This window comes from Podarcis gaigeae (assembly GCF_964106915.1).
Source record: "Podarcis gaigeae genome assembly, chromosome: Z".
NCBI lineage: Eukaryota > Metazoa > Chordata > Lepidosauria > Squamata > Lacertidae > Podarcis > Podarcis gaigeae.
This window is the reverse complement of record NC_139691.1, coordinates 4,479,314-4,506,078: the sequence shown is the minus strand read 5'-3', so window position 1 is coordinate 4,506,078 and position 26,765 is coordinate 4,479,314. Positions and strand designations below refer to the sequence as shown.

Genomic DNA, 26,765 nt, shown 5'->3' with positions numbered 1-26,765 from the left:
TGACGTACCTCAGTTTTATCTGCTTTTTAAGTACATGTGCTCCTATTTAAATGTCTAAAGGTAACTCTTTGAAATGAGAACATAGGTCAGCTATTTACATGAAACCAACCAACCAAAAGGCAATAAAGCCCCACCCTTTTCACTTGCTTAACCTCAGCCACCCAAAGTTAAGTGCAGATTGTATCTTAAATACCTAATAGTTCTGAATGATGTCTGGCCTTTGATAGCTCATTGGAAAGGCTGTTCACTGTTGTGGGCTATAAATGCAATTTTAAAAGGGAAAGAAGTATTCTTTGAAGGTGCATCACATTTCCTGCAAGGGCTCAAGGTGGCATACATGGTTCTCCCATCTCCATTTTATCCTCCCTATAGCACTGTGAGGTAACCTAGGCTGAGAGACTGTGACTATTCCAGGGTCCTTGCCTTCCAATAATTGATACTGGGACAGACTCAAAAGGGTGGTATCAGTGTTCAGAATTAGGCAGGCATCAGGCACACTTTGCCACTGGTGCGGATCCAATTGTGACCCCGTGGAGATCTTTAGACGCCAGGTTGGCGACTGGGAAAAGCAAAATTGTCACTTGGAGAAGGATCTGAAATACTTTCCCTGAAGCTTGAATTAGTTTTATTCTGGATTGTTTTATTTGATGTTTTAATGTGTTGTAACCCACTTTGAGATTTGTTCTTTAAAACATAAAGCATTATAGAAATGGAATGAACAACAACAATAACAATAATAAATCCCATGGAGGGGGGGGAATGGTGCCTAGATGTTCCACTGTGGCAATGGTAACCTAGGTTTAATGTGCCATTTGACGATTAGATTACATAATAATACGACTGGGTAATATTCCTGGTCGGCCTGGGAATCCATAGTGGATAATATTGTGCCCAGACTTCTGGAATTTTATTGACAAACTTGAATTGTGCCTAAAAAGCTGTGGGTAGCCAGAGTAAATGCCATGTTCCTAACTCCCCAACTTACCAGGATTTTAACTGCTGTCCCAGCTGAGTTCTGTACTGTAGCACAGGGGTGAGAATCTTCTGGCCCACCAGACTCTCCCCAGGCCATGCTCCTCACCCTTCCTGGTTCCACTGATAGCCAGTCAGGCTGGTGCAGCAAGGCCAGGTGTCACTGCTTTGGCATCTCAATTGCCTCCATACTGATGAAAGTAGGTAAGACAGGTGTTTGGTGTTTTTTTAAAAAAGAATTTAAGGATCAGACCAAAGGCTTATCTAATCCAGGATCCTGTTTCTCACAGTAGCCAACCAGATACTCCTGGGGAGCCCACAAGCTGGAGAGGAGGACCATAGCCCTCTCCCCACCTGCTGTTCCATGGCAACTGCTGCTCAGAGGATTGATGCTTCTGTTATTGGAGGCAGTATATAGCCACCATGTTGAGTAGTAATTGATAGCTTTTCTGTAGGGTTATTTGCAAATCTGTGTTGTTTGCATTTGTATTGCTGAAAGTTCTCATGCGTTTTTTAGTAACAGAGCATTGCCTGCCCAGCTTTGCTTTGCTTCTGTCAAGGGCCATCTGTCTCTTCGAGCTGCAGCATGAGCTCACTTTGTGACCCTTGTGATATTTTTCTCTGGCAAGCATCCCTGGCCTCTGACCAAAAGCAATCCATGTTCTTTCTGTAGATGTGGCAGAAAGACTCTGGAGTTGGAACTGCCCACCCGCTCTGATTGTACTGGTGCATCAGCACTCCTTTGCAGCAGTTGATCATAACTCATAATCTATTAACCCCTCTAATGCCTTACTTTAGCTCCTGCAGTCTTTATTTCTCATTTCACCAACTTCCTTTCCCCCCTTCTTTTTTGCTGTGTCATTTCAAGCCTTTTAAGAATCTCTGTAGTAGCTCACTGCTATTTTGAATTGCAATTTATATTTCCTTAGTTGTGAAGATAAAAATATACTTTCTGGGGCAAGCAGTAGGTAACTAGTATGTGGTTGCAGACCCTGTCAGATAGTGTTGTAACAGCCGGAAAAGACTGCTTTGAATTTGTAGAAGCAAGGTATGCATGACCTATCCATCACACAAAGAAGATACTTTTAAAAAATTGTAAAGCTGTTTTATAATAAAGCTATAGCAATAGCAAACCATTTGTATTTCAAATATAATCTGTTCTTACTCATTCCCTACCCTCTGTGAACATAACATGCTTAAGTAGTGTCTTATCCATCCAGTGATATGTTAGCAGGCGTTGGGTGTGTTTGGATATAGCATGAAGCCATTAACCAGAGTTAAGGAAATTGGCTGATGAATGCAGTCCAAGCCTTCCTGCTTCACTCCTTCCTTATTCTGGTGGAGAAACAACCCATTTGTGTGTGAACCAAACCATTTGTTACTCTCCAAAAAGTGATCTGAAGCTAAGGCTTGTGCTTGGTTTCACAGTCAGGTTAGTTTGGGAGGAAGGAACTGTGAGCAATGGTTTACACATAGCCAGCTGCTCCATGGTTTGTTTTCCTGCTGAAGGAAGGAAGCAGGGAATGTTCAGGCTCCAGCTTGTACAACAGGCTAATTTATTTAATTAATTACTGTTCATGGATTTGTGCTGCATTTGAATGTGGCCATCTTTCTGTTCCCAGCAGGCATTTTTTTTACTGAGAAACATAGTTTAATGGGAACTTCAGTGCATTTTAGCTGTGTATTCTAGCATTGCTTTGAAGTTTGGTTTTTACTTTTCCTAGCGTGAAACGGCAGTCTCATCTCTTTTAGGCTGCTTTTCCATTTAATCATTTCTGTATTTTAAAAGAACTTGCCTTTTATGCACAGCATATACTCCATATTCAGCTAGATCGGCAATCTTGTCTTCATTTACTTTGTAATCCTGTAAAAAATTGTCCAGACATATCATTGTGTGAACATAACCTAGGTTCAAGGTGCCATATGACTCCTAGATTTTGTTACTAACCCTTCTAGAGATTGAAGTTATTCATGTGGTAAGATGGCTGCTTAAGCTTAGTAAACCTCCAGAACTGTTGCCAGACCTAATGTAAGTGTTCACTTCTATGCCCTTTAATCACTTGTTAATTAAATCTAGGAAAATGACAGTAGGACCACCTCCATCAGGCCTATTGCACTGGTAATTAGATTAAGACTTAAGTTGACATTCCTTGGGAAACATATCCACCTTTCCCCACAATGAACATCCCACTCTCCAGGCTTCACATTCTAATTGGTCAGCAACCTCTCATGATTAGGGCTGGGCAATATCAGTTTTTCAGCATTGAGGTATATCACCAGCCCAAACCTCACAGTCTGGTGATATACTGCTATGTTGGAAAAACAAGCTGCATTGGCCTCATCCAATCGGTGGTTAAAATTAGTGCCGTTTTGAAAGGTTCAATCCACCACTTTGATTCTAAATGGTGTCCAGTAGTATTCATATGTAGGCAGAAACCTTATTGAATCTTTGGAATCATCATACAAAATTTGCATAGTGAACAAGCAATAACTTTCCAAAATAAATAGCAGATGTTTAGCATTCCATATAGCCTTGTCAGGTAAGCATAGGACTATAGAAGAATGAGATGGAGATAGCTTGTAGTTGTGTGGGTTATAAAAGCATGAGTGTAACTTCATGGGTAGGAGGATGTGGTAACTCATTTGCGTGACCTTCAGTAAATGCTCACTGTGGAACATCTGAGTTGTTTGCATTAACAACTGAATTTAAGATTTGTATTGATAACAAAGTTTTACATCATCAGTGTCTGAGCCATACTCTTTCCATTTTAGAAAAGGCTCCCCCCTTCTTTTTTGCTTGGATAATTACTTCAGTGTTCTGGGAAAGAAACAGCATGTAGAGAATGAAAACAGCTGAATGTTCATCTGTTAAGTTTGGCTGTTTGTCTTGGATGACGTGAGTGAAGTCACGAACAAATGACTTTCTAGCATTGACTGGCTGTGTCAAAGGTGCGTCTTGCAGTCCAAGACAAAATGCTGTTGATTCAGAGCCCTTCCTATTGTGTTCTGGGATTTTTAATAAGTTGGATCTTATTGATTGATTGATTGATTGATTGATTGATTTGATTTGATTTGATTTGATTTGATTTGATTTGATTTGTCTACTGCCCTTCATTCAAAGATCACAGGATGGTTCACTGGCCAGTCTTTGAAACCCAGATACAGTATATAAGCTAGGCACCAAATGCCTCCTTAAACTAGGGTTATAGTCATCAAAACGGAATGTCTAGTTGCCATTTGGGGGCCAGACAGCTTGAAAGTCATATATTTCAATATGACTTTTGGATACATGAAATTAATTCTGATTGTGCAGATAAAATATCACAAAATTCTGCAGGGTGTGTTGTTAGAAAACAGGCAAAATCCTAGGATCCCCAGGCATGCAGCTCCAGATGGTGGAGACATCAGGTGCCATCCTGGCGCCCAGGCATCTTCACTTGGTCACAAGTGGCCAATAGCCAGGTGCAAAATGTGCCTGGTGCCTGACAAATTTTGAATGCTGCCACTGGCTCATACATGGGCAGTGGCATGGTCAAGACTGCCCTGATTGATTGATTGATTGATTGATTGATTGATTGATTGACTGACTGAAGTGTTTCCTTTCCATCTGCTCTGTTTGATGTGCTGAGGAGCACATCAAATATTACACATATTGCAAACAAACTGTGAAGAAGCTCTTTCACACAGTTAAATGTATTGCTTCTCTCATGTGTGCAGGGAGTAGGAAGGGAGATCTGACTGATTAGCAGGTAGAAACATGGTGTGGTTTCAAACAAATGGATTGCTTCTCACGAGGAACAAGGAGCAGGAGGGGAGATTTGGTTGATTTTTCTAGAGAAAGTCGCTTTGGAGAAACAACTGCAAACAGTGGCAGAGCCTGGGATGGCATTCCACATTGTTGGTGTTACCATCAAAAATGTCCTGTCTCTGACATGCCCACTTGCTGAACCTAGAATGGTAAGAGGACAAAAGAGTAGATGGTTCTATAGATATCCTAACCCCAGCCTGATGGCTTAAGTAGGAGAGTCATGCCATCATGAGGTCCAGCAATATGCTTTTTACTTCATAGACAAACATGTTTTAGCTGATGGTGCTAATATTAGGAAAGCCTTTCACTAGGATGAAAGTGTCCAGCAAAGGTGCCCATTGTTGGATTACATTAAGTAGGGTTGCCATATTTTGAAGAGCAAAAAAGAGGACACATTTGCCGACTTCTACTTTTAACTATGGATCACTATGACTACTCTCATTTTACATTCCCTTGAAAAGGTGGATGTGTCCTGGAAAAAGAGGACATTTGGCAACCCTATTAAGAAACTGGCTGAACTCTTCTAGTTAACCAAGTTGCATAGTAAGGAAGTTAGTACAAACTTGAAAAACAGCTGCTGCTACTATTTTTTCTTAACTTTTTTTTACAATGGGACATAAGAGATTTGCTGGATCAGAACAAAGGCCTATCTAGTCCAGCATCCTGTTCTCACTGTAGCCAACCAGAAGTCCATGGGAAGCCCACAAGCCGGACTTAATCACAGCAGCAGTCTCCACACCTTAGATTCCCAGCAACTGCTACTCAGAGGCACACAGCCTCCAATACTGGATTTTTAGGATTGGCTGGGGGAATGACTTTTTATCAGATAGGTTGGCTTGTCCTACTGATTAAGAATAGGTAGCGTGACATGGCCTTGGTGCTTAACTGGGGCATCCTCAAACAAAGTGGTGGGCCAACATGCCACGCAGAGCCATCTGTTGCAATAGCACAAGAGGATTAGTGCTGCTTTTGAGGGTTTGACCCAGATTTATATCTTAGTGATAAAACTTTTAATCAAGCAGATATCGCAAAGGCACAATGACCCCTGAAAATGAGAAGTAAACAAAGCTATTGATCTGAATAAATGCTAGCTGTTATGCTGTGGGAAAGCTGCCATGGCTGCTGCTATACTTTTTTCTCTTTCCCCCATAGTCTTTCACTGCAACCTGAGATCCCTTTTTGTACCTAGTGCTGAGGATGAAATGTGAAATACGTGTGTGTCACATATGTATATTCAGCAGAATGTGAGTTGTTAATGCGCATAATGATTGGCCATGTGCACATTCACCTGGTCTCATGTAGAATGTGCATGTAACCTATCCACTAAGAGGGAATTGTGCACTTTTCTCGGTCAGTATGCATAATGTCCAACAGACTTTGGGGAATGTGCATATTTCATCTGAATTGTGTATATTCTCTGGCCATGCATAATCTCTAATAGGCCTAGGGGAATATGCATATGTGAATTGCATTTTGTACAATCTCCTGTCAGTTTTTTTTCTTCGTTATACCATACATCCTGGATAAATTTGAGGAACTTTGATAAAGTTTGTTCTGCCCCATTACTTAAGGATCTGTAAATGGGGATGCCTAAATCTGACCTTTGTGCATCATTAAAAAACTTGGGCTTTTCCACTTCTGTTTTTCAGCGTAATTCTTAAGGAAGTACTTGCACAAAATTAGCTGTCCTGGAAACTGGATCTGTATGTAACTGCAGGAACTTTAAAAAAAGCAAAAATGGCATTTTCTTTCTAAGAATATATGAACATTTAGTGTCAATAAGTAAAATGGAACCATGATAATAGCCTTGTGTTTAAGCACCAGCCTGGTAGCCTGAGCCAGAAAGTTGCCTTCAGGCAAGTGAATGGTGCTAGAAGAGAGACATAATACTTTGGCCTTCCTCTGTGCCCCTCATAGAAATTTCCAGGGTGCAGTGGTAGGTTTTTGGATATTTTACTTCTTTTCTGAATATTTTGGCCTGGCAGAAATATAATAATAATAATGATGATGATGATGATTGCTTCTGGAGGTATTAATGATATTAGATAGACACTTGCAAGCCCAGTGATGATCTGGCACTAATGGCCAATCATTGGTCTAATCTATTCCCACCCCAGCTCTCACTCACAGGGCATTGTTTTCAAATTGGATGCATCTATTTCTGGCATCTGATTTAGGGTGAAGCTGGGGTTGCCCTGTAATCTTGGTTGGGAAATGTTGTTACTTTCCTCTTGTCTTTGTGCTTTGCTTCTGGCACCTTGTTGGCTTCATTCTGTGTGCATGCTCCCTCTCTAATTGTACCCTTTGTGATTATACACACATTTTTCTTGGTCTCATCCAGGTCAGCTGTTAAATTATGCTCCCTGTAATTTCCTTCACTTTAAAGACTTAAGCTGAGGAGGCAGAAAATATACCCCCCATAACCCAAGTTTTATTAAAGTTTATTTCTAGAATTGTACTGCAGCACACCTCCCACCACCAATAATATATAGAGAATGTATTAGAGTGACGCAGACTTTTGACACACATTACAGCAATGTTCAGGTTATCCCATAATTTAGTTGACTTTATTATATTTCTATCCCAAGGAGCTCAAGGTGGCATAAAGTACTCTCTTCTCCCTCCCCCTCCTTAATTTAACCTCTCAACAACCATATGAGGTAGATTAGCCTGACAGACTGTGGCCGGTCCATAGTCACACAGGGAGCTTTGTGGCTAAGTGGGAGTTCAGACCTGAGTCTATGGTCCGAATCAGTAAGGCCAAAAAATCACAAGGAAGGCCTCACTGAATGGCTGCCATTCTGTAACTTTACCGCCATTTTGTAAGTTTTTTTAAAAAAAAGTCCTAATAAAGGTATTGTACTGTGTTGGCTTTGGGATGATCTGCTGACTGTAATAAATGGATAATGATGACAATGGCAATAATAAATGTGTGTGGGCTAGTATGTCATTTTGTGAGCTTGTTACTTTTTCGGGTGTATTCGCAAACCTAAACATTGAAAAGAGTCCCTTTAGTCATAATCAAATGTTAGAAAGCAAAGAACAAGCAGTGGATAAAGCTCCCTCTTCCTACCAGCCAACAGCTGATTCTGTTTCTGTTCACTTGCACTGTGCCTAAGGGTAAAAAGGGATGAGGGAGAGACAGCCACATTTAATTATTGGTGGGGAGAGAGAGCTGCATTTAATTATTGAAGCACAATCTTATCTAATGTCTTCTTGGTACTATCTCCCCCACTCCACTCCTTTTTCTTCTGTGCTTGAAAATTTCTATCCGGTAGCTAGAGAAGTATTCCACTAATCTCAGTGCTGTTATTTTTTTCTTCTTCTTATCCCCTCCAAATTACACTTTGAACTGTTAATTGTCTTCAGAGCTGTGGGCAGGCCCACAAATTGATCAGACAAGCCTTTCTGATTCATAAAAGTACACCCTCTCATTCACACTGTCTGACTTGTACACATTCACAGTTGTGTTTATTATCACTGAAAAGGGAGCTGGCCAATTCTACCTATTTTCCCACTACTGTTGATGGTTTACCCCAGAGAAGAAATGAAAACCTGAACCTTTTCACTGCAACACGGCCCCCTCCTCCCAGTCTATTGTCAGCCTTAATGTTTCTGTTGGTTTGCCATAAAGCCAGGGCCTGCACCAGCCAGGTTGTTCTTCTTAATCTGTTTCTGCCTGAGCCATTTATTTTGTCAGGTGTCCTGTCACCAGGGCCATTTCCCACATTTCCCCCCTGTAAAACATGCATTTCTGGTTTGGGTTGATGGAGGCAACAGGCCAGTAAAAAAGAGAGTCTCCAAACTGGGCCAAAAGGCAGAGTAAATTCAGCTGAAAGTAGGGTACTGTTCTCCATGTGTTCATTTGAGATTTGGGATTGCAGTGGTACCTCGGGTTAAGTACTTAATTCGTTCTGGAGGTCCATTCTTAACCTGAAACTTGTTCTTAACCTGAAGCACCACTTTAGCTAATAGGGCCTCCTGCTGCCGTTGCGCCGCCGGAGCACGATTTCTGTTCTTATCCTGAAGCAAAGTTCTTAACCCGAGGTACTATTTCTGGGTTAGCGTATGTAACCCAAGGTACCACTGTATTAAACATTTATTATGCCACTGAGGAAAACAGTAGGTCTGGGGTGGGCAAACTTGTTTTCTGTCAACGCACTACATTCACCATTTTAGGGGGCAGGGATTGTAAGCAGGGCCAAAACTGAGGGTGTGTGACCCTACCCTTTTTCCTCCATCTCTTCCCTGCTGTGTGGCCTGGATACTTCTAATTTTTCTTAAATCAATAAAAATGTGTGTGTGTGAAGTGTGCTGCTTTCAGTAGCCCGCCCTTCATTCATGACATGTTCATCCCACCTGACCCCCACATGTGCTTAAGCTTTTAGGCTTGTTCTCTCTCTCTCTCTCTCTCTCTCTCTCTCTCTCTCTCTCTCTCTGTGTGTGTGTGTGTCGTGCAGACAAATGTGCTCCCAAAGTAAATGTAGAGCTCAAGGGACACAATGGGTAAGAGGTAATGTTTTCTCTCTTTTTCTGGGTTTGAAGTCTACAACCAAGATAGCTTAGTTCTGGAATCTGTTCAAAGTGGTTTGAATTCAACATTGCCTCTTTTTGTTTTCTTTATAGAGAAGAAGTTCAGGAGAACTGTGTTCACTGGAAGAAGAAATTTACCTTTGTCTGTAAAATGAGTGCCAATCCTGCCACTGGCCTCCTGGACCCCTGCATCTGCCGTGTGTCTGTCCGCAAGGTGAGTATCCCGCATTGACTCTACCCCTGTTTGGTTTATGACCTAGAACTATGGCTTTAAGTGGGGAATACAGTCTCCAGCAATAATTCCTTTTTAAAATAGTTTTTGTAGTTGTTGTTCTCTCTGTTTAGCTAAGAATACGATTTCCCTCTATCACCACCCCCAGCTTTCCCCTGAACTGTATGAGCCTATATGTATAAAAATCCAAATTCCCCTGAGTTTCCCCCACAATTGTAACTTGCTTACCAACCCCACTCCTTGTACAGAAGGCCACAAACTGCTATTTGTGGCAGAATTTTTGGATAAAATGCATTATTTCTTGCGTTCCTATTCCTGAAGGGAAGATGTAGAGATTGCATTGGAACTACATTGGCTCCCTATTCATTACCATGCCCAATTCAAGGTCCTGGTGCTTGCTTTTAAAAGTCTTAAATGGCTTGGGGCTCAAATATCTACAGGAGCGCCTCCTATGCAGTAAGGTCATCGGAGAGGGTCTTTCTCTATGTGCAGTTTTTAGAAGTACATCAAGTATGTGGAAAAGAAAGAGCTGCTCCTGTGGTGGTTCTCTGACTCTGGAATGCCCTCCTAGTGTAGATAGGTCTGGTGCTGAGACTGTCTTTTGTTTTTTGATCCTGGTTTAAAACCTTTTTATTTTCCCATGAATTTTAGATAATGGTATAGTAGCAGCCTTGTACCTGGCATTGCTCAGGAATTCTAAGAAACAAAAACAGTGCAGTTTTGAAAGGTTGTCTGCCATCTTGCTTCAAAATGGCGTCCAGTTGCTTTCAACCATAGATGAAAACTTGCTTCTTTATCTCAGAAACCATAATACAGAATTATTAAGGGGTGTCCAAATGCATAGCAAACAGGCAAACAACTTTCCAATATATTTAGCAGATTTAGTTAGTCTAAAGGTTTTATTCCTTTTACTTTTTTTGTGTGTCGTTGGTTGGTTTTAGAATGTCTTTTAGATAAAAGGTTTATACATTTTAAAAGTAAATACAGTATAATAAAACCAGGTAACTTAGAGGTGTCTGATTAACACCCCCACCCCACAAACACACGTAATGCATGTCAGTCCTAAGTGGCTGCTGCTTGACTAGCCCTAAATGTACCTCATTTTTAACAGAGAAGCTAATGCACCCAATTTAAATAGCTAGGAAAGCAGCAATTGTTTCAAGCAGTGGATGAATGGTTAGTACTGCATATTCCTTTCATTGCACTGAAAGGTATTTTCACCATGTACAGTCACTACACTCAGGCAAGGAGAGGGATGCCTTTGCTATAATTACTGTAATGAAACTCTTCTGTCCTCTTTTTGTTTTCTCATTACAGGAACTGAAGGGAGGGAAAACTTATTCCAAGGTAAGATGGATTATGAGCAGGGAAAAACCAAACTTTACATCATCTCTTTGTAATTGTAGAATAATGAGCTTTTGAGCATACAAAACACTTTGAATGCATTCTTGGCAATCTTTACAACAGCCCTGTAAGGTAGTTTAGTATTATCCCCTTAATGCAGGTGGGGAACTGAACCAGGGAGAGGATGGCCAATGATGCTGTCTTACAGAGTCTGGCAAAATAGTTCTGGGAAACTCAGAGATGTGGGTGTACTTTGTACCTGGGAATGGGTAGCCCCCTAAATTACACTTTTCTGACGGAGTTGGCTTGTGTCTCCCTCTGTTTTCAGCTGTTGCACCTGTTGGTTCCTGGTGGATATCAGCTCTCCTTTACCTGTTGTTGTCTTTCTTTTAAGATAATGACACCACATTCTTAGTGCCTATAGAGAAAAAAAGGACACTTTCTGTCAATGGGTTGCCCTGCAGTTCTAGGACTCTGTAATTTCTGCCATTTAAAACACTTAAAATAATGGAAGACTGGCTCTGTTGGGCTTAGGAAGTTGATGTGAATGACCCACCCATGCATCTTGGGTGTCATTTCAGAGGCTGACTAGTGTTTTGGGGGTTGGGGCCATGAACCATCTCTACCAGAAAGTGTTATTTAGCGACCACATTCTATGCAAACAAAAACATCCAAGGAGTGTGTGAAGCAACACCAGTGAGGGGTGAGGCCTGGGGTGAGGATGTGTGGCTGGGGAAGATCTCAAGAGCCAGATAGAGAGGCCTGGAGGGTCACATTTGGCACCTGGGCCTGAGGTTCCTCATCTTTGATTCATTAGGTATGCCCCTTTTTAGTGTCTGGCTTTTAAGCTGGGTTCATGTACTGTTCAAAAGCCAGGCTCCCAAGATCTCTGTACTCAGTTAAATTATTTCTTTGGGAGAGATCTGATGGATGTGCTGATGTAGAGAAAACACTAGGTTCTGAACCGGATGGCAGAGTTGGCTATGGAATGAAAATTAAGGAAGCTGTTCTGAAAGGTTATATCTGAACATCCTTTTGTTAAAAGCATTGCCCTTCCTCTAGCAGCTTTTGGCTGTCTTCAGTTATCTATTTGCTCTCAGGGATCCATTTCCTGGGAAAAGTTTAGACCTCAGCATGTATTACACATAGCATTGGTGGCTACTGGGTTAGGAACCCACAGCATCTTTTCTTTGGTCTTCTTTGCAGCCAGCAAAAGCCCCACATTTCTCTGCTATGTGTTAATGCAGCCTTCACCAACCTGCTGCCCTCCAGATATTTTGGACTACAATTGCCACTAGCCCTAGTAGGAGGGCACCAGGTTGCCAAAGGCTGCTTTCATGCATAGTGGAGAATTGAAGACTTTTCCATGACGGAGGGGTCCTCCCTCTTTGTATTTCAGTCTGGGAAGCACTCACTAGCATGAATTAAGAACGGATAAGTGACTTTAAAAGGGAGAAGCGGGGTATGCTGAAAAAATAGGTCACCATTTCCCTGAATCAAACATCTGAAGGAATCCTCTTGTTCCCTCAGGGTTCCAAGCTGTTGACTAATGTGAGAAGGGTGTGGTGAGATTTGCCATCTGGGAAATGCCACCCATAATGACAAAGCCAGGTGACGTTTTATAGCAGGAGTAAGCAGTGGGTGTGTGGTCATGTTAAAACAGAAAATGAAATGCACAAGTGGAAGAATGTATTGGGGCAAGTTCCAGAAAACTAGCTTGTCATGTTTTGGAGATGTCTTTGCCTTTGAGGGGGTGCACGGGTCTATGATGTGTAGATCATGTAAAAGCAGGACACCTGGTTCACCACTTAGAATTCAAATGTTCTGTAGCTGCTTTCTGAAGTACCCTGTTGCTAGTGCCATAACTCATAACTAGGGCAATGAAGGTCTCATAGGTGCCTGGCTGAGTCTGTTGTGTTTTCATGAGCCTTTAATAGAAGCTTAAGATCAGATCACAATTTGAACTGCTATTATCTACCCATTTTGCTTTTAGTCTAGGGATGGATAACTTGTGGGCCTCCTGATGATGTTGAACTCCATCTCTTACGACTCCCAACGTTGCATTGGGTGCATGATCCTATTCCTAACATGGTTGTTTTTTTCTGATCATGAATGGAAATTAAACATCAATGTGAGACTGAAGATTGAAAAGGGAAGTGGGGAGACTCACAGAAGCCTTTGCAAGTTTCCTCCTTCTTTCCTTCTAAGTCCCCATCTTGCTACAATCTTAAAAGGCAGCATTTTGCAAGCAAAGGCAGAGGAAGTTACCTCCATTGCTTTTGCTAGCAAAATCACCTTTCTTTCTCCCCAGAAAGGAGGCAGCAGATTCAATCTTAGAGTGCCAGGCAAAAGCACACTTTGAAGCAAGCTCCCTCCTGCTCTCAAGACTACTTCAAAGGCTGCTTTGCAGCTTTAAGACAGGCTTCAAGCTCTGGCCTTTGCAAGTCTCCCTGTATTCCTCTTTTAAACCTCCAACATTGGATTTAAAAGGGAAGTGTAGAAAGAATTGCAAAACTGTTTGAGGGATTTTGACAGGTGGGCAGCCCTGCTCACTTGACAATCAAATGACATCATAATGACGCCATGTGAGTGCCAGGTCAGTGGCCACACTCACATTTGGCCCACAAGTTTGGCCCACACTCAAATTTGGCCCACAAGGCTGAGTCTGGTAAGGATGTGGACCAGGAGCTATAAAGGTTCCCCACCAAGGCATGTTGAGGACACACCAGGTGGAAATGTTTTTAAACAATTTTAAATGAAAGAAACTCCGAAGATGTATCATTGTCTGTGAAAACAAACTCACAGAATTGTTAAAGACTAATTCAGTGCATGTCTGCTCGCATTTCTTTTACCATCATTTGGTCATGGAAATGTTTCCCTCTCAAAAGATACCATAGAGTTATTTGTCCTATCCCACATTTCCCAAGATGAGAGCTTGGAAACATGAAAGACCAAGCAAGAGGTAACCAGTATTGTGTAACAGCTAAGAGCACCTCTTGTCTACAAACCTACAAATATCATTTTCACTATTACGATTTCTCCACACAAAATCCTGGGAATTTTATTTCAGTGAAGGTACCAATAATTAACCCTAGCTCCCCTCCCAGAATATGAGAGGGGTGACAGGATGATTGGTTTAGCAGTTTAAGTCTGTTGCCTAAGAGTGTGAACAGTGAGTTGAGGAAGTCCTCAGTTCAGATCTCACCTCAGTTGCAAACTCACCAGATGAGTGTAAACAAGCCACCTCCTTCTTCCTACTTCTGTGCCACACCTCAGCAAATACTGAGCTCCTTAACTGATACATCTATTTTAAGGAAAAGCAACCAAGGCAACATTACATCCTAACATAACATATGCTAAGAGCTTTGAACATCCTTGAAATGTTCGATGTCAATACTTGCTTGTTTACTAGCTGGTATGGTGGAGTATCGGGACGCAGGTGGCGCTGTGGGTTAAAGCCTCAGCGCCTAGGACTTGCCGATCGAAAGGTCAGCGGTTTGAATCCCTGCGGCGGGGTGCGCTCCCGCTGCTCGGTCCCAGCGCCTGCCAACCTAGCAGTTCGAAAGCACCTCCGGGTGCAAGTAGATAAATAGGGACCGCTTACCAGCGGGAAGGTAAACAGCGTTTCCGTGTGCGGCTCTGGCTCGCCAGATGCAGCTTTGTCACGCTGGCCACGTGACCCGGAAGTGTCTCCGGACAGCGCTGGCCCCTGGCCTCTTGAGTGAGATGGGCGCACAACCCCAGAGTCTGTCAAGACTGGCCCGTACGGGCAGGGGTACCTTTACCTTTACCTTTATGGTGGAGTATCTGAGTGACCATAGAACAGGCATGTCCAACTTCAAGGAGGCTTTGATCTACTATCCAGGATCAAAAACTGGCAGTGATCTACCACACTCTCCTCTTGTCATTCTTCAACTTAAACATATCATATTTGGCTGAGCTTATGATAAAAGTAGTAACAAATGATAATCATTCCATAAAATCTGAAAAGTTCATCATAAATCAATATATTTTTAAAAATACATGCTTTGTATACTTGTAATAACATAAGAAAATAACACTGAGGACAGGTTATTATTATTATTATTATCATCATTATAATCAGAACACGATGCACGGATTGTTGTTCACAAAAGCTCATGTCATAATAAATGTGTTAAGTCTTTAAAGTACCCCAGGGCTCTTGCTGTTTTTCAAATGAGTCAGGCACATGTCAGCCACAGCGGTTTCCCCAATAGTTTGAAACAGAAATTGGGTAAACTCAACTGAAGAGTTGACAGCCTCCATGCACCACCTTAAGAACTCGGTGAAACCTGTAGAAGCCCTTTCCCTTGGATCCAACCCATCCATTCCTTTTGAGTAAACCTAAACCAGGCCTTTCTCTGAGGAGCCAGTGGCAGGGCTTCCCTCCCTCCCTACACACACACACACACACACACACACACATATCCCCACATCCCCTCTGCTGCTGCAAACTACTAGCGCAGATGGGGTGGTGTTGTAGATAAAGGCCGGCTGTTTTAGAGCGGGGAGGAGGGGGGACACACTGCACACCCTGTAGGATTTTTGTTTCCCCATCAATGCATTCCAGAATTTCCCCCCCCCCCCCGCCCTTCAGTTTTGTTCTGCCCAATCCTCTTGTACGTCTTCTCGGAAGTAAATCTCTCAATGTGGGCGGGATGGCAGCAGCTAGGAAGGGCCCCCCCCTCCCTCTCACGTGTTTACTTGGGAGTAAGCCTCACTGTGGTCTCTTGCATGCACGCTCTCTCTCTCTGGACCCAAACCAGCCCTTTCTCTTGAGGAGCCAGCGTGCAGGGCTTCTCTCTCGCTCTCTCTCTTGCTCAGCCTCCCCATCTGCGTAGACCTCCTCCCGCCTTGCACTCGCTGGCTTCTCCTTCAGAGAGAGAGAGCGAGCGAGAGAGAGAGAAGCCCTCAGAGACAGAAAGAGCTGGTTTGGGTCCAGAGAGAGAGATTGACAGATTGACCAGAATCACTCCCGCGATCGACACATTGGACATGACTGCCATAGAACTAGTTACTGAAGCGGTGTCAGATACAAGAAAGCTGGGAGCTTCCACCATTACACCTTAGCCACGTGTTGCATGTTTGGGTCCAAAACAAAGTTGTCCTACCCCTTACACCCTGTTAAAAGTGGCCACACCTCCAGTATGATTGTACTGTGGTGCCAATACTAAAATTTGCAAGCAATTACTGTGATTTGTCCCATATGATGGGGGAAAGGGAAAGGGAGGAGAAAGCCTGCCTTCAGAATTCTTCTTTATCAGGCGATGGAAACCCTAAACAAATTATGTTTGACGCTAAATATATCCTATAACGGGCTTAAATCTGCTTAAGTAAAATACCTAAATGGTTTTGGTTCTAAGCTGTTCATTAGACCACATGAACCTATACCAATCAGCGCCCTAAGGCCTGATTCGGAGGCTCTCCTGGGGTGTCCATCCTCTCCTGTCAGTAAGGTGGGTGACCCAGAGGTTGTGAAACTCCCTCCTATTGGACCAGCACTCAGTACCTGCAATTTAGGCTTTGCATAAGGCCTCAGAGACCTATTTCTCCCCTGCACTGGCTTTCCAGACAAGATTTCCATCTGTTATATTTCTGTGATTGAGATACATACATACATATATATAGTGTTGTTGGCTTGCATTTTTAAATTTTGTGCTATTGTACTTTTTGTTTCATTTGTAATCTGATTTGGAAGGCCATTTATGTAGAAACGTGGCTTATAAGAATGTTGGTATCATCCTCTGCCCCCCCCCTTCACAGCTGCATTCAGTCCTTCTCATAACTGGAGACAATAATGGATTTTTAACTCCTCGAAACATATCCCCTAAAAGTTTCCTTTGCTATCTTTAGATGGATCAGTATGTGAAAATGTTATAGCTTGATGTCAGTTGGACATCTCATACTCTAGTGGCAAGTTCCTCCACTTCACCATATGGCTTGCTGTACAAGAGCATTTCTAACTCATTCCTCAGAATTTTAAAATAAGTCTGAAGCCTTGTTTCCGTGCAATCTCCCAGTCTTGTTCCTTAGGAACTGTGCACTGATTTTCATCTACAGCAATATCCTTTCATCTCTTGGCATGCTTGCTGCAGTGCATTCTGGGGTGGCATAATACAAAGAGTGTTTTATTATGTTGGGGGGGGTGTGCGCGCGCGCGCGCACGCACGCACATAGGAGTGTGTGTTTTTCCACATCACTGACCCTAGTGTCTTCTATGTCCTTGGTTATGCAATGACTCCAGGCGGGTTAACGCTGTCCTTGCCAGAACAGCAGTTCTGTTTCTTCCACCCTTTCTGTAAATGTTTCCTGAACAAACCTTTTCTGAAAGTTTCCTCCAGGTGAGGAACAGGGCATGTTCCAAAATGGGATTTGGATACTGCAAATTCTGGTCCTGTCCCACTTGGTGCTCTTCTTTTTTCTTGTTTACTGTGCAGTGCAGTTTGTGTGTGCATGCATGTGCATTCACGTGGAGTTTTGCTCATCTTGACTCTGTTGCCTTTACAGCTGGGTTTTGCTGATCTGAATCTAGCAGAATTTGCAGGCTCCGGGTTCACTGTCAGATGCTGCTTGCTGGAGGGATATGACACCAAGAATACTCGGCAGGATAATTCCATATTGAAGGTAAATGCTAAGAAATTCCATGGACAGGTGCTGTTTCTGAATTTCAGCCTGAATGTGTATATATTTAAAATCCTTCTCTCTTCTCCACCCCCTCCCCAACCTCTTACTTCTTCCGGTTCTGGTGTGTCTTGGCAGTAGGGTGCTGAAAGGAGGAACTTGAAGCTGCTGGTTCCCTACCCAACGGGAAAAAACAGTTTCCCATATAGGATGTGGAGAACTACATGATCAGCAAAAATATATATCCACGCACATTGCCTAGTGCTATGCTGTCATCGCTTTTAGGGGCAATTTTAGTTCCTTTAGACTTGCTTCAGACGTAAAGGGAAACCATGGCTTCCTGCTATGGTAACAAACTGCAACAAGCCAAGGACTTGCAAGCGCACCCTTCCCTTTCCCTTATTATGGCCAGAAAGAGATGGAAAGCCTCTGCTTCCATTTAAAAAGGGAAAAGGGGAAAAAACCCAATGACAGTTCCCAATAACTTCTAAACCCAGAACTCTGGTTGGTTTTAAAACTATGGTTTGTTTGTTTTTGTTTTATGAATTACCAGGGTGGTCTACATATATATTTTCAAGACTTTCATTTCAATCTTCCTCAGGTAACGATTGGCATGTCGCTGCTCTCTGGAGATCCTTGCTTCAAAACGTGAGTGGTTGTTTTGTTTTGTTTTGTTTTGTTTTGTTTTACCATTATTTTGTCAGCAAAGGGATTTGAGAAAAACAGGCAGAGTTCAGAGAGAAAATTATGTCTGCTGTTGTGCTTCCAAACACTTCTACTCTAGAAGGAGATGATGAGGAGCCGTGTGCAAAGCCCAGGATTGACATGCCTTTGCCTGTTTCCCTCTGACTTCTGAGCAGGGTGTGTGGCTTGGGATGTAATTCTGAGTGTTTGCCTGTTGGAGGTCACCTCTCTACAGGGTGACATTCAACAGTGGCTATAGTAAAGCTGTTTGCTGGTGGGAACGGCTGGCTGCTGCCATGGGGCAGCCACGAGAGTATTGGTTCATTCAGTTTATTAATTCATTTGATTTATACCCCCACCCTTCCTCCCAGAGGAGTCCAGGATTCCAGTGCTTCTTTCACCAGTAACAAAATCATCACTATCACTTGCATTCGTCGCTTACTGCCTAAAATGTCTCAAAGCGACTTACATGTATAAAAGCCTACATAATTCTAAAATTGAAAACAAATCAAAAAGATAAAAGAATATTCTTGACTAAAAGTGCTTATCCTGCTGTAACATAAAAAGGACAAATTCCACCCTACTCTACTAAAAGATGAACACCAATACAAGCAAATTACACCCCAATTAAGAGTCACCCAGTGTCTAAAGGTTGACCCTGATGGCACCCAGCGCAACTCTTTGAGGAATGCATTCTACAGAGAGGGAGCCGCCACTAAAAAGATCTCACCCTTGTGTGGCTGCCTCAGAGAGAACACACATTTCTGTGTGTTCTGTGTTCTGGCATTTCTGTCAGTGCTGTGCCTGTGTGTTGTTGCTGGCTGGTTTAAGAGCCCCTGCACGGCGTGTACGGGGGCTGCTGACTTTGGAGAGGGCTGCTAGCCAGTCAATAATCACTTATTCACAAGGTACTTCTGCTTCAACAGCTACTGCTAAAGGATATATTTTCTGTTGTTGCCTCACAACAGGTAGTTTCTCTTCCTGAGAACCACTTGGCCAAATCATTGCTGCTTACAGACGCTATGTAACAACCATTTTAAAGTACCTGTCACATGGTTCCCTGTTGTCCTCCTTCATTAGGTTGAGGGGAGAAGGGAAGTAAAATGCAATTATGTCTCAAGACTATCAGGTTGTTTCTGTTTGCTGTGGAAGATGTCTTAATGCTGTACAGTATACTCAAAATGGAGCCCTCATTGCCACATCAGAACCCTCTGTTTACATGCTAAAATATTTCACTCTCGGCTTGCTAGTGTTTTACTTCATATGATATTGCATACTTCACTTACACAGCTGTTATGGAATTTTTTTCAAGGACATACCAGCAAGGGCCTCAGCTTCTCATGAGCAACTCTTTCTCCCTCCCTTCTTTCTGTTATGTTGTTATTTACAACCTGCTTGTCTCTTTCCTTCCTTGTAATGCAGCAAAGCAAAATGATCAGTGCTAACGTTCCCTGGCTGACTGACTACTGCTAATGTTCCTAGATCGCTGTGTGCATCTTGTTAAACTCTCTCTGTGTGTTTGCTTTTTGTAGGCCTCCGTCCACAGCCAAATCAATTACTATACCAGGCCAGGACTCTACCCTGCAGTTGACCTGTAAAGGGGAGGGGACGACCAGCAGCAGCACAACTCCCACCAGTAGCACATCTGCCACCATTGGTTCAGTCCGTCAGAACAAGCCCAGACCCACCATTCTTGGTTCGGGCACAGGTAATATATCTTTTCTGAAGCACGTTTGCTATATAACTATTATTATTATTATTATTATTATTATTATTATTATTATTATTAATCTCCACCATGTTCTGAATTAGCATCAAGCTTGCTGTTCTTTGGGTTTAAGTGCTTCAGCTCTTTTCTGCAAATAGTATCTTTTCTTCTATTTGCAGCATTCCTCTTTTTCTGCACAAGTTTATTTACTATTTATTGACCACTGTTCTCCACTTGGTTCTCTCCTTGTGCCGGACTATTTTGTCTGGGCCTAGAACAGCTCCCCTACCTTTCAGCGAACACAGGAAGCCACTTTATACCAAATTGGTCCATTGGTCCAACATGGTCAGTGTTGTCTATACTGACTGTTAATCTCTCACCAGGGTTTCAGAAAGGAGGGAGTCTTTCCCAGTCCCATCTGGGGATGCCTGCGATTGTATCTGAGACCTCCTATAGGCAGAACATGTGCTCTACCGCTACCCTTCCATTTTTAGACTTGTTCTGGAGGTCTTTTCTTAACCTGAAGCTGTTCTTAACCTGAGGTACCACTTTAGCTAATGGGGCCTCCCACTGCCACCGCCGCGTGATTTCTGTTCTCATCCTGAAGCAAAGTTCTTAACCCGAGGTACTATTTCTGGGTTAGCGGAGTCTGTAACCTGAAGCGTCTGTAACCTGAAGTGTCTGTAACATGAGGTACTACTGTATCTTTTCCCTTTCCACTTGGGCAATTGCCAGTCTGCACCATGTGCTAACATTGAATAGTGCAACGATGTGCCTGCTCTGTTGCATGAGAGAGGTCTTAAAATAGGAAGCACAAAAGGGGAGCAAAGGCAAAAAAAATCCACCTTTGGAATGCAGTGTGCTGACTTCCAGATGGTTGTGCTGAGCTTTTTAAAAATGGAATCCTTTGCAGCAGGGGAAGGAAACGGGATACAGTGGGTGGACTTGTTCTTAACCTGCTCCATGGACCAACTTTGACATCAAAATCCTTTGGGGTTTTATTATTATTATTATTATTATTATTATTATTATTATTACTACTACTACTACATTGGGGAACAATTCCAAAGACACTTGCTCTCAGTAGTGATGAGGAACTTCCTAGTGCAGTCAATACCAGACAAGTCTTTACCTGCCTCACATTTGATGTCACATATATGTCAAGTGTTGGGCTGGCGGCTGTGGTTTGTGACCACTACTAGGCCCAATTGGAGCCAAGGGGCTAGAATTTCCCCACCACTGCTGTACAGAATCAAATGATACACCTCACCCAGTAAACTTGAAGGGTCAGACCCGTTCAAGAATTGGCTGATCTCTCAGGAAGGGGGCGGGGCAGTCCAAGGGAATGCCTCATGCTATCGTTGTGGGAAGTTGCTTGGCAGTTCCAGAGCTGTTGCTCCTCTTACACAGATAATATTGACATTTGATGGCATGGCTTCCTCACTACATGCCAGTTGAAACAAATCCTGTTTCTAGAGAACTTTTCTAGAGAAAGAGAAACCACATAGCTGACATCTCCCAGCATATTTCCATGTCCTTGTCTCCTTTCCTTATCAGGTGTAACAGAAGAACCAGACCAGAACCTGTCAAGTCCTGATGAAGTATTCCATTCCGGACACTCACGGAATTCAAGCTACGCCAGCCAGCAATCCAAAATCTCTGGTAACTTTGCTTGTTGCATAGCTTGCCAGGGAAATGCAAAGTACATTGCAGTTGTTCCTTGCTGCGCTTAATTTTGCTTAATTCTATCTTTGCTGCAATTGCAGAACTCTAGAAAGCATAAAATTCTTTGGTACAATGCTTTTAAAAAACAACAACCAAGCACAAACATCTCTCTTTGGTGGGGCACAGCTCTGTGTTACTGTCCAAGAGCCAGTATGTAGTAGTAAGAGGGTTGGGGTATGACCTGGAAGGCCTGGTTCTAGTCCCAAATTAACCGTGAAGCTCACTGTGTGACTGTCCTTGAATCTTCCTGCCACACTTGCCGTACCAGTGTAACGCACCACACCCTTTGAGAACCACTGATTCAGACAATACATTCTTCGCAAACCAGGAAGCCTCCAAATATTTTGGACTCTGATTCTCATTGGAGACTTGCAGTCCAAAAATCTAGAGGGCACCCAGTTGGTGAAGACTGGTGTTGACAATACATGAAGGATATACTTGGAGCAAGAATTGTCCTGTTTATAAGCAGATTAAAGCTTTCCTTGTTTGTGGAGCAAACTGCATGCAAACCCTTGTGCCTGGTGGCTGTGGTGTGGAAAAGTGGGTTGCTTGTAGTACCTGATACATCTATTCACAGGCTACAGCACCGAGCATTCACGATCCTCCAGCTTGTCTGACCTGACCCACCGCCGCAACACATCCACCAGCAGTAGCGCCTCAGGAGGACTTAGCATGACAGTGGAGTGCCCGGAGGGTGAGCGGGAGCACAAGCCGGAGAAACCACCTCGCCCACCAAGACCAAACCTTCTGTTGGACAGATCATCCAGGTGAGAAACGGTTGGTTGGTGTAATGGAAGTCATCTATAGTGCTGGAGGTTTCCCATCACTGGTGCAATGGGAGAAAATTCATTTGTGTCTCTTGGAGCACATATGAAACTTCTTTATGCCAGATTAAGACCATGGATCCCCAAGACGCTTTAATTCAATGGTATGGAAATCTGTGGCCCTTCAGGTGGTGTTGAACTTCAGCTCCCATCAGCCCCAACCAACAAGTGGCCAAACACGCTGGGAGGTCTGGTCCAGCAACATCAGGTGGGCTACATGTTCTCCACCACTAGTTAAACTGCACGTGATGGAGTCTATGTTTGGGATCTTACTCATTCAAAGTATGTGTTATGTCACTGAGTTAATGGCATTGCTCAGTAATCTGGGCACATTTCTCCTTTTTCTGAATCAGAATTCAGGTTCTTCTAGCTCTGGGCTGCCTGCTGCAATGAACAGAGTTTCCAGACCTGCACAGTGAAATCCTGGTGGCCAGATATATTATATTTATTTCTGCCCCTCCCCCCACTGGCTAGCTTTGGCAGGTGGGCAGTACAACTGGCTTGTCAATCATTTTGTGCCAGGTGATTGACACATGCCAAAGTCCCTTGCATAGTGCTTCCTAAGCACCCAACAACCAGGTGGTTGTCTCATGCTTGAGAGTGGCTATGCAATGCACCTTTCACTGTGCCTACAATCTGCAGTGCCTGCAAAGACCCTTCTGGTTTGGCTTTGCCTACCCTACATATATGACATCAGGTGTAGTGCAGGTGGGCATGGCTTGTCCAAAATTGTCTTACAGGCCAAATGGGCGGTTAAAGGTAAATGTAAAGGGACCCCTGACCATTAGGTCCAGTAGTGGCCAACTCTGGGGTTCTGGCCCTCATTTCGCTTTATTGGCCGAGGGAGCCGGCGTACAGCTTCTGGGTCATGTGGCCAGCATGACTGAGCCGCTTCTGGTGAACCAGAGCAGCACACAGAAGCGCCATTTACCTTCCCGCCGGAGCAGTACCTACTTATCTACTTGCACTTTGACATGCTTTCGAACTGCTAGGTTGACAGGAGCAGGGACCAAACAATGGGAGCTCACCCCGTCGCAGGGATTCGAACCACCGACCTTCTGATCGTCCTAGGCTCTGTGGTTTAACCCACAGCGCCAATTTTCTGCAGTAGGTTAAAATTTTAAAAGTGATGCTTAAATATGTGGGACATAAATTCTTGGATATAAAAGCAGAACTTCGTGTTTTCCCTTCCAGGCAGAAATTGAGGTTTTCATTATCAGAATAGCCTCCCTCCTTCACTTTTCTCTGTTTTTTTCCATATTCTATTCCTAAGGAGGAAAAAGGATTCTGTGGAAAGCCATCCCACCTGGGTGGATGACACCCGGATCGATGCAGATGACATAGTGGAGAAAATCATGCAGAGTCAGGACTTCACGGATGTCAGCAACACTGAAGGTGAGTTTACTAGTATTTACTAGACTCTGTTCCCGAGGTCTTCAGGTTTGTTTTCTGTAAGGCTTTGCCTCCTACAGTGAGGGGGGAAAGTATTTGATCCCTTGCTAAATTTGCCCATTTGCCCTCTGACGAAGAAATGACCAATTTTAATGGTAGGGTTATTGTAGCGCATACAAGATTCTGACTGCTATTGTTGCATACATAAATATGTTTATCATCTTTTGGGGGGTTTCTGACCCTATTATCCCTAAAAGGAAAGCATCAGGTTTTGGGGGAATTACCAGTTTAAACATTTTTTCATTTCATTGTGTATCATTTCCCAGAAACGTTTGGCTTTTTCACATGTTGATCACATATGAATAAATGTTCCCTCATTATGTTTACATTTCCACCATTTGTTTTGATACCATCTTGTACATCTTTGCCAATTTGTCTGGTGTTAGATACCATCTGTATATCATTTTAATATACTTTTTCCTTTAATGCATAACAGGAGTAAATTTCAGATTTACTCTCCACAGTTTTCCCCATGAAGGCATATCAATATTATGCCCTAAATCTTTGACCCATTGTATCATGACTGATTTAACCATTCATCTTTTGCTTCCCATTCCAGTAACAGTTTATACTTTCTTGGGATCAGTTTTACCTTAACCGCTAACAGTTTGATTTCAAATTCTGACCTTTCAAATTCTGTAAAACCATTCTACATATCTTTTTTAAATATTTCGTTTACTTGACAGTACTGACACCAATCACATCCATTGTTGGATCTCTTACTGTTTTTTAAGTTTACAACCAGCTTCAGGAAAAACTTAATATATCTCTATAAGGTCCCCATTTTGCCCCCATATTTGTTTTCTTTTGTGCACATGCCTCTGTGGGGGATAGCCGCAATGGCGCTTTTCTTTCCAATAGGTTTGTATAGACAGCTTCTTATAATACATTTAAAAATTATCTGTGGACTTTTACCTTCTCATACCACAGATATGCATGCCATCCAAACCTTATATCATATCCTTCCACATCTAGCAATCTGGTATTTTCCAATAGCAACCATTCCCATAACAACATAAAACATGATAAGTCATAATATAATTTTAAATCCAGCAGTGCAAATCCTCCTCTTTCTTTAACATCTCTTAGTATTTTATATTTTATTCTAGATTTCTTCCCCTGCCAGATAAATATAGTTAATTATTTTTGCCATTGTTTGAAACAATCATGCTTTATTATTATCGGTATTGCCTGCAAAAGAAATAACATTTTAGGCAATACATTCATTTTTACAGCTGAGGTTCTTCCCATTAATGAGAGTTTTTTCCTATCCCATCTTAATAGGTCCTGTTCCCCAGTATTCCACACTTTTTCATAGTTGTTTTGATACAACAATACATTCTTAGTTGTTATCCATATCCACACAGATACTTCACCTTTTTTCCACTTTAACACCCAATTCCTCTTGCAAAGTCTCTTTCACTGATCTATATTTTTTACCAACATTTTAGTTTTATCCTTATTAACAGAAAATCCTGCCAGACTGCCAGAATGATAACTGCTTTATCATTCTAAATACAATCTTTATTTTTATCTAGGGGATCTTCCATATATGAAAGCATTTCTTGCGTGTGAGATGTGCTTCCCTTTTGGTGCCATCCCAGCTTCCTCCTTCCTGTTTGCTGTGCTGCACTTTCACTGTTGTAGCTTGAGAGTGCCTAACCCAGTATGAAGAGCACTTTCCCAAATACTCTGCTAAGCATGTTCTCTGATGCTGAAGACGGTGTAATCTCATGGCTGTGCAAAATGGCAACTGTGAAAATGCCTTCCCTTGCTCAGCAGTTTTGCATAGCCAGCAGGAGACCCTCTGGGGATTGTGGCAGTTTTATATTTCACTCTTCCCCTTCCTTTGTTCTTTACAGATAGTAACCTGAGGCTGTTTGTGAGCAGAGATGGCACAACTACACTAAGCGGAATTCAGCTTGCCAACAGGTATGAGTTCCCTAGCAGATTCCTTTTGAAAGACTAGGTTTAGACCATGCCCGTGGGGAGATGCTTTTGCTGATATTTTGTGGGTGGGTGTTTTCAGTTAATCCACAACTTTGGAAATTGGTGGCTAAGGCTCATTTGGGGGGATGGATCTAGGCAGTGCCTAAGAAATACTGAAATAAAAGGCCTAGGGAGGTATTCTTTTGGTACTGCTATTTTGGCTAATGAATGCTCAGTCACCCCTGCAACCATATGCTTTCCATATCAGACAGGCCATGACTTCATCTAGCTCAGTACTGTCTACACTAGCTTTCCCAGACTACAGCTCCCATCATCCCTGACTATTGGTTGGACCTGATGGGAGATGGTGAACACTATGTCAGTCTTTATTGACCTCAGGCAGTATTCTTACCTAACCTAGAGATGCCAGGGATTGAACCTCAAATCTTTTGTATGCAAAGCATATGCTGTAGTCCTGAGAGACCTCTTTGAAGCCTACTGTTCTGTTGTAAAATAATAAATCACAGGCATTGTTTTGTAAGCACAAATCCACAGACCTTAGGCCATTTCAGTGACGAAATCATAGTACCCATTATCTACTACTAAGTTAGAGGATATGACCCTATCTGCAAACTTTACTAAAAGCATGACATGCATGAAAAAATAAGGAATCCTGATATTTAGCTCTATTGAAATCCATTTTTACTAGTATCGAAATGCCCTGCTAATAACATGGTAAACTGTCTTGAATTAAAGCAATGTCTGTGTGTCTCTTTCTCTCTTTCTCCACCAACCCCTGAAAACCCCCCACCAAAAAAGCTTTCTGACGTATGATTTCAGGCCAGGTTAGTTATCTTCAATATCTACATTAGAACAGTTCTTAATGTCTTTGCTTTTAAGTTTCAGCTCTTT

At 42.6% G+C, this 26,765-nt stretch overlaps 1 protein-coding gene and 1 long non-coding RNA gene across 7 annotated transcripts in view; one reads left to right on the top strand and one right to left on the bottom strand.

Annotated features, from left to right (window-relative positions):
- EEIG1 (estrogen-induced osteoclastogenesis regulator 1) overlaps window positions 1–26,765 on the top strand; it is a 52,878-nt gene that overhangs the window by 19,768 nt on the left and 6,345 nt on the right. For 2 of the 6 annotated variants that reach the window (XM_083721842.1, XM_083721843.1), the window contains exons 3-12: window positions 9,407–9,527; window positions 10,863–10,892; window positions 17,418–17,534; window positions 18,133–18,179; window positions 19,748–19,923; window positions 21,481–21,585; window positions 22,226–22,415; window positions 23,746–23,867; window positions 25,787–25,856; window positions 26,673–26,698. In XM_083721842.1, the coding sequence (XP_083577968.1) occupies window positions 9,407–9,527; window positions 10,863–10,892; window positions 17,418–17,534; window positions 18,133–18,179; window positions 19,748–19,923; window positions 21,481–21,585; window positions 22,226–22,415; window positions 23,746–23,867; window positions 25,787–25,856; window positions 26,673–26,698 (1,004 nt within the window). Of the gene's footprint in view, window positions 1–9,406; window positions 9,528–10,862; window positions 10,893–13,507; window positions 13,619–17,097; window positions 17,252–17,417; window positions 17,535–18,132; window positions 18,180–19,747; window positions 19,924–21,480; window positions 21,586–22,225; window positions 22,416–23,745; window positions 23,868–25,786; window positions 25,857–26,672; window positions 26,699–26,765 lie in introns of those variants that run through there. The other 4 variants (XM_083721844.1, XM_083721847.1, XM_083721845.1 and 1 more) reach the window with 4 other exon arrangements.
- On the bottom strand, window positions 4,579–25,778 carry LOC310836540. The gene is made up of 3 exons (XR_014560124.1): window positions 24,840–25,778; window positions 11,149–11,307; window positions 4,579–4,921 (listed from the first exon to the last, which is right to left on the bottom strand). It is a non-coding gene; the product is annotated as an uncharacterized lncRNA (long non-coding RNA).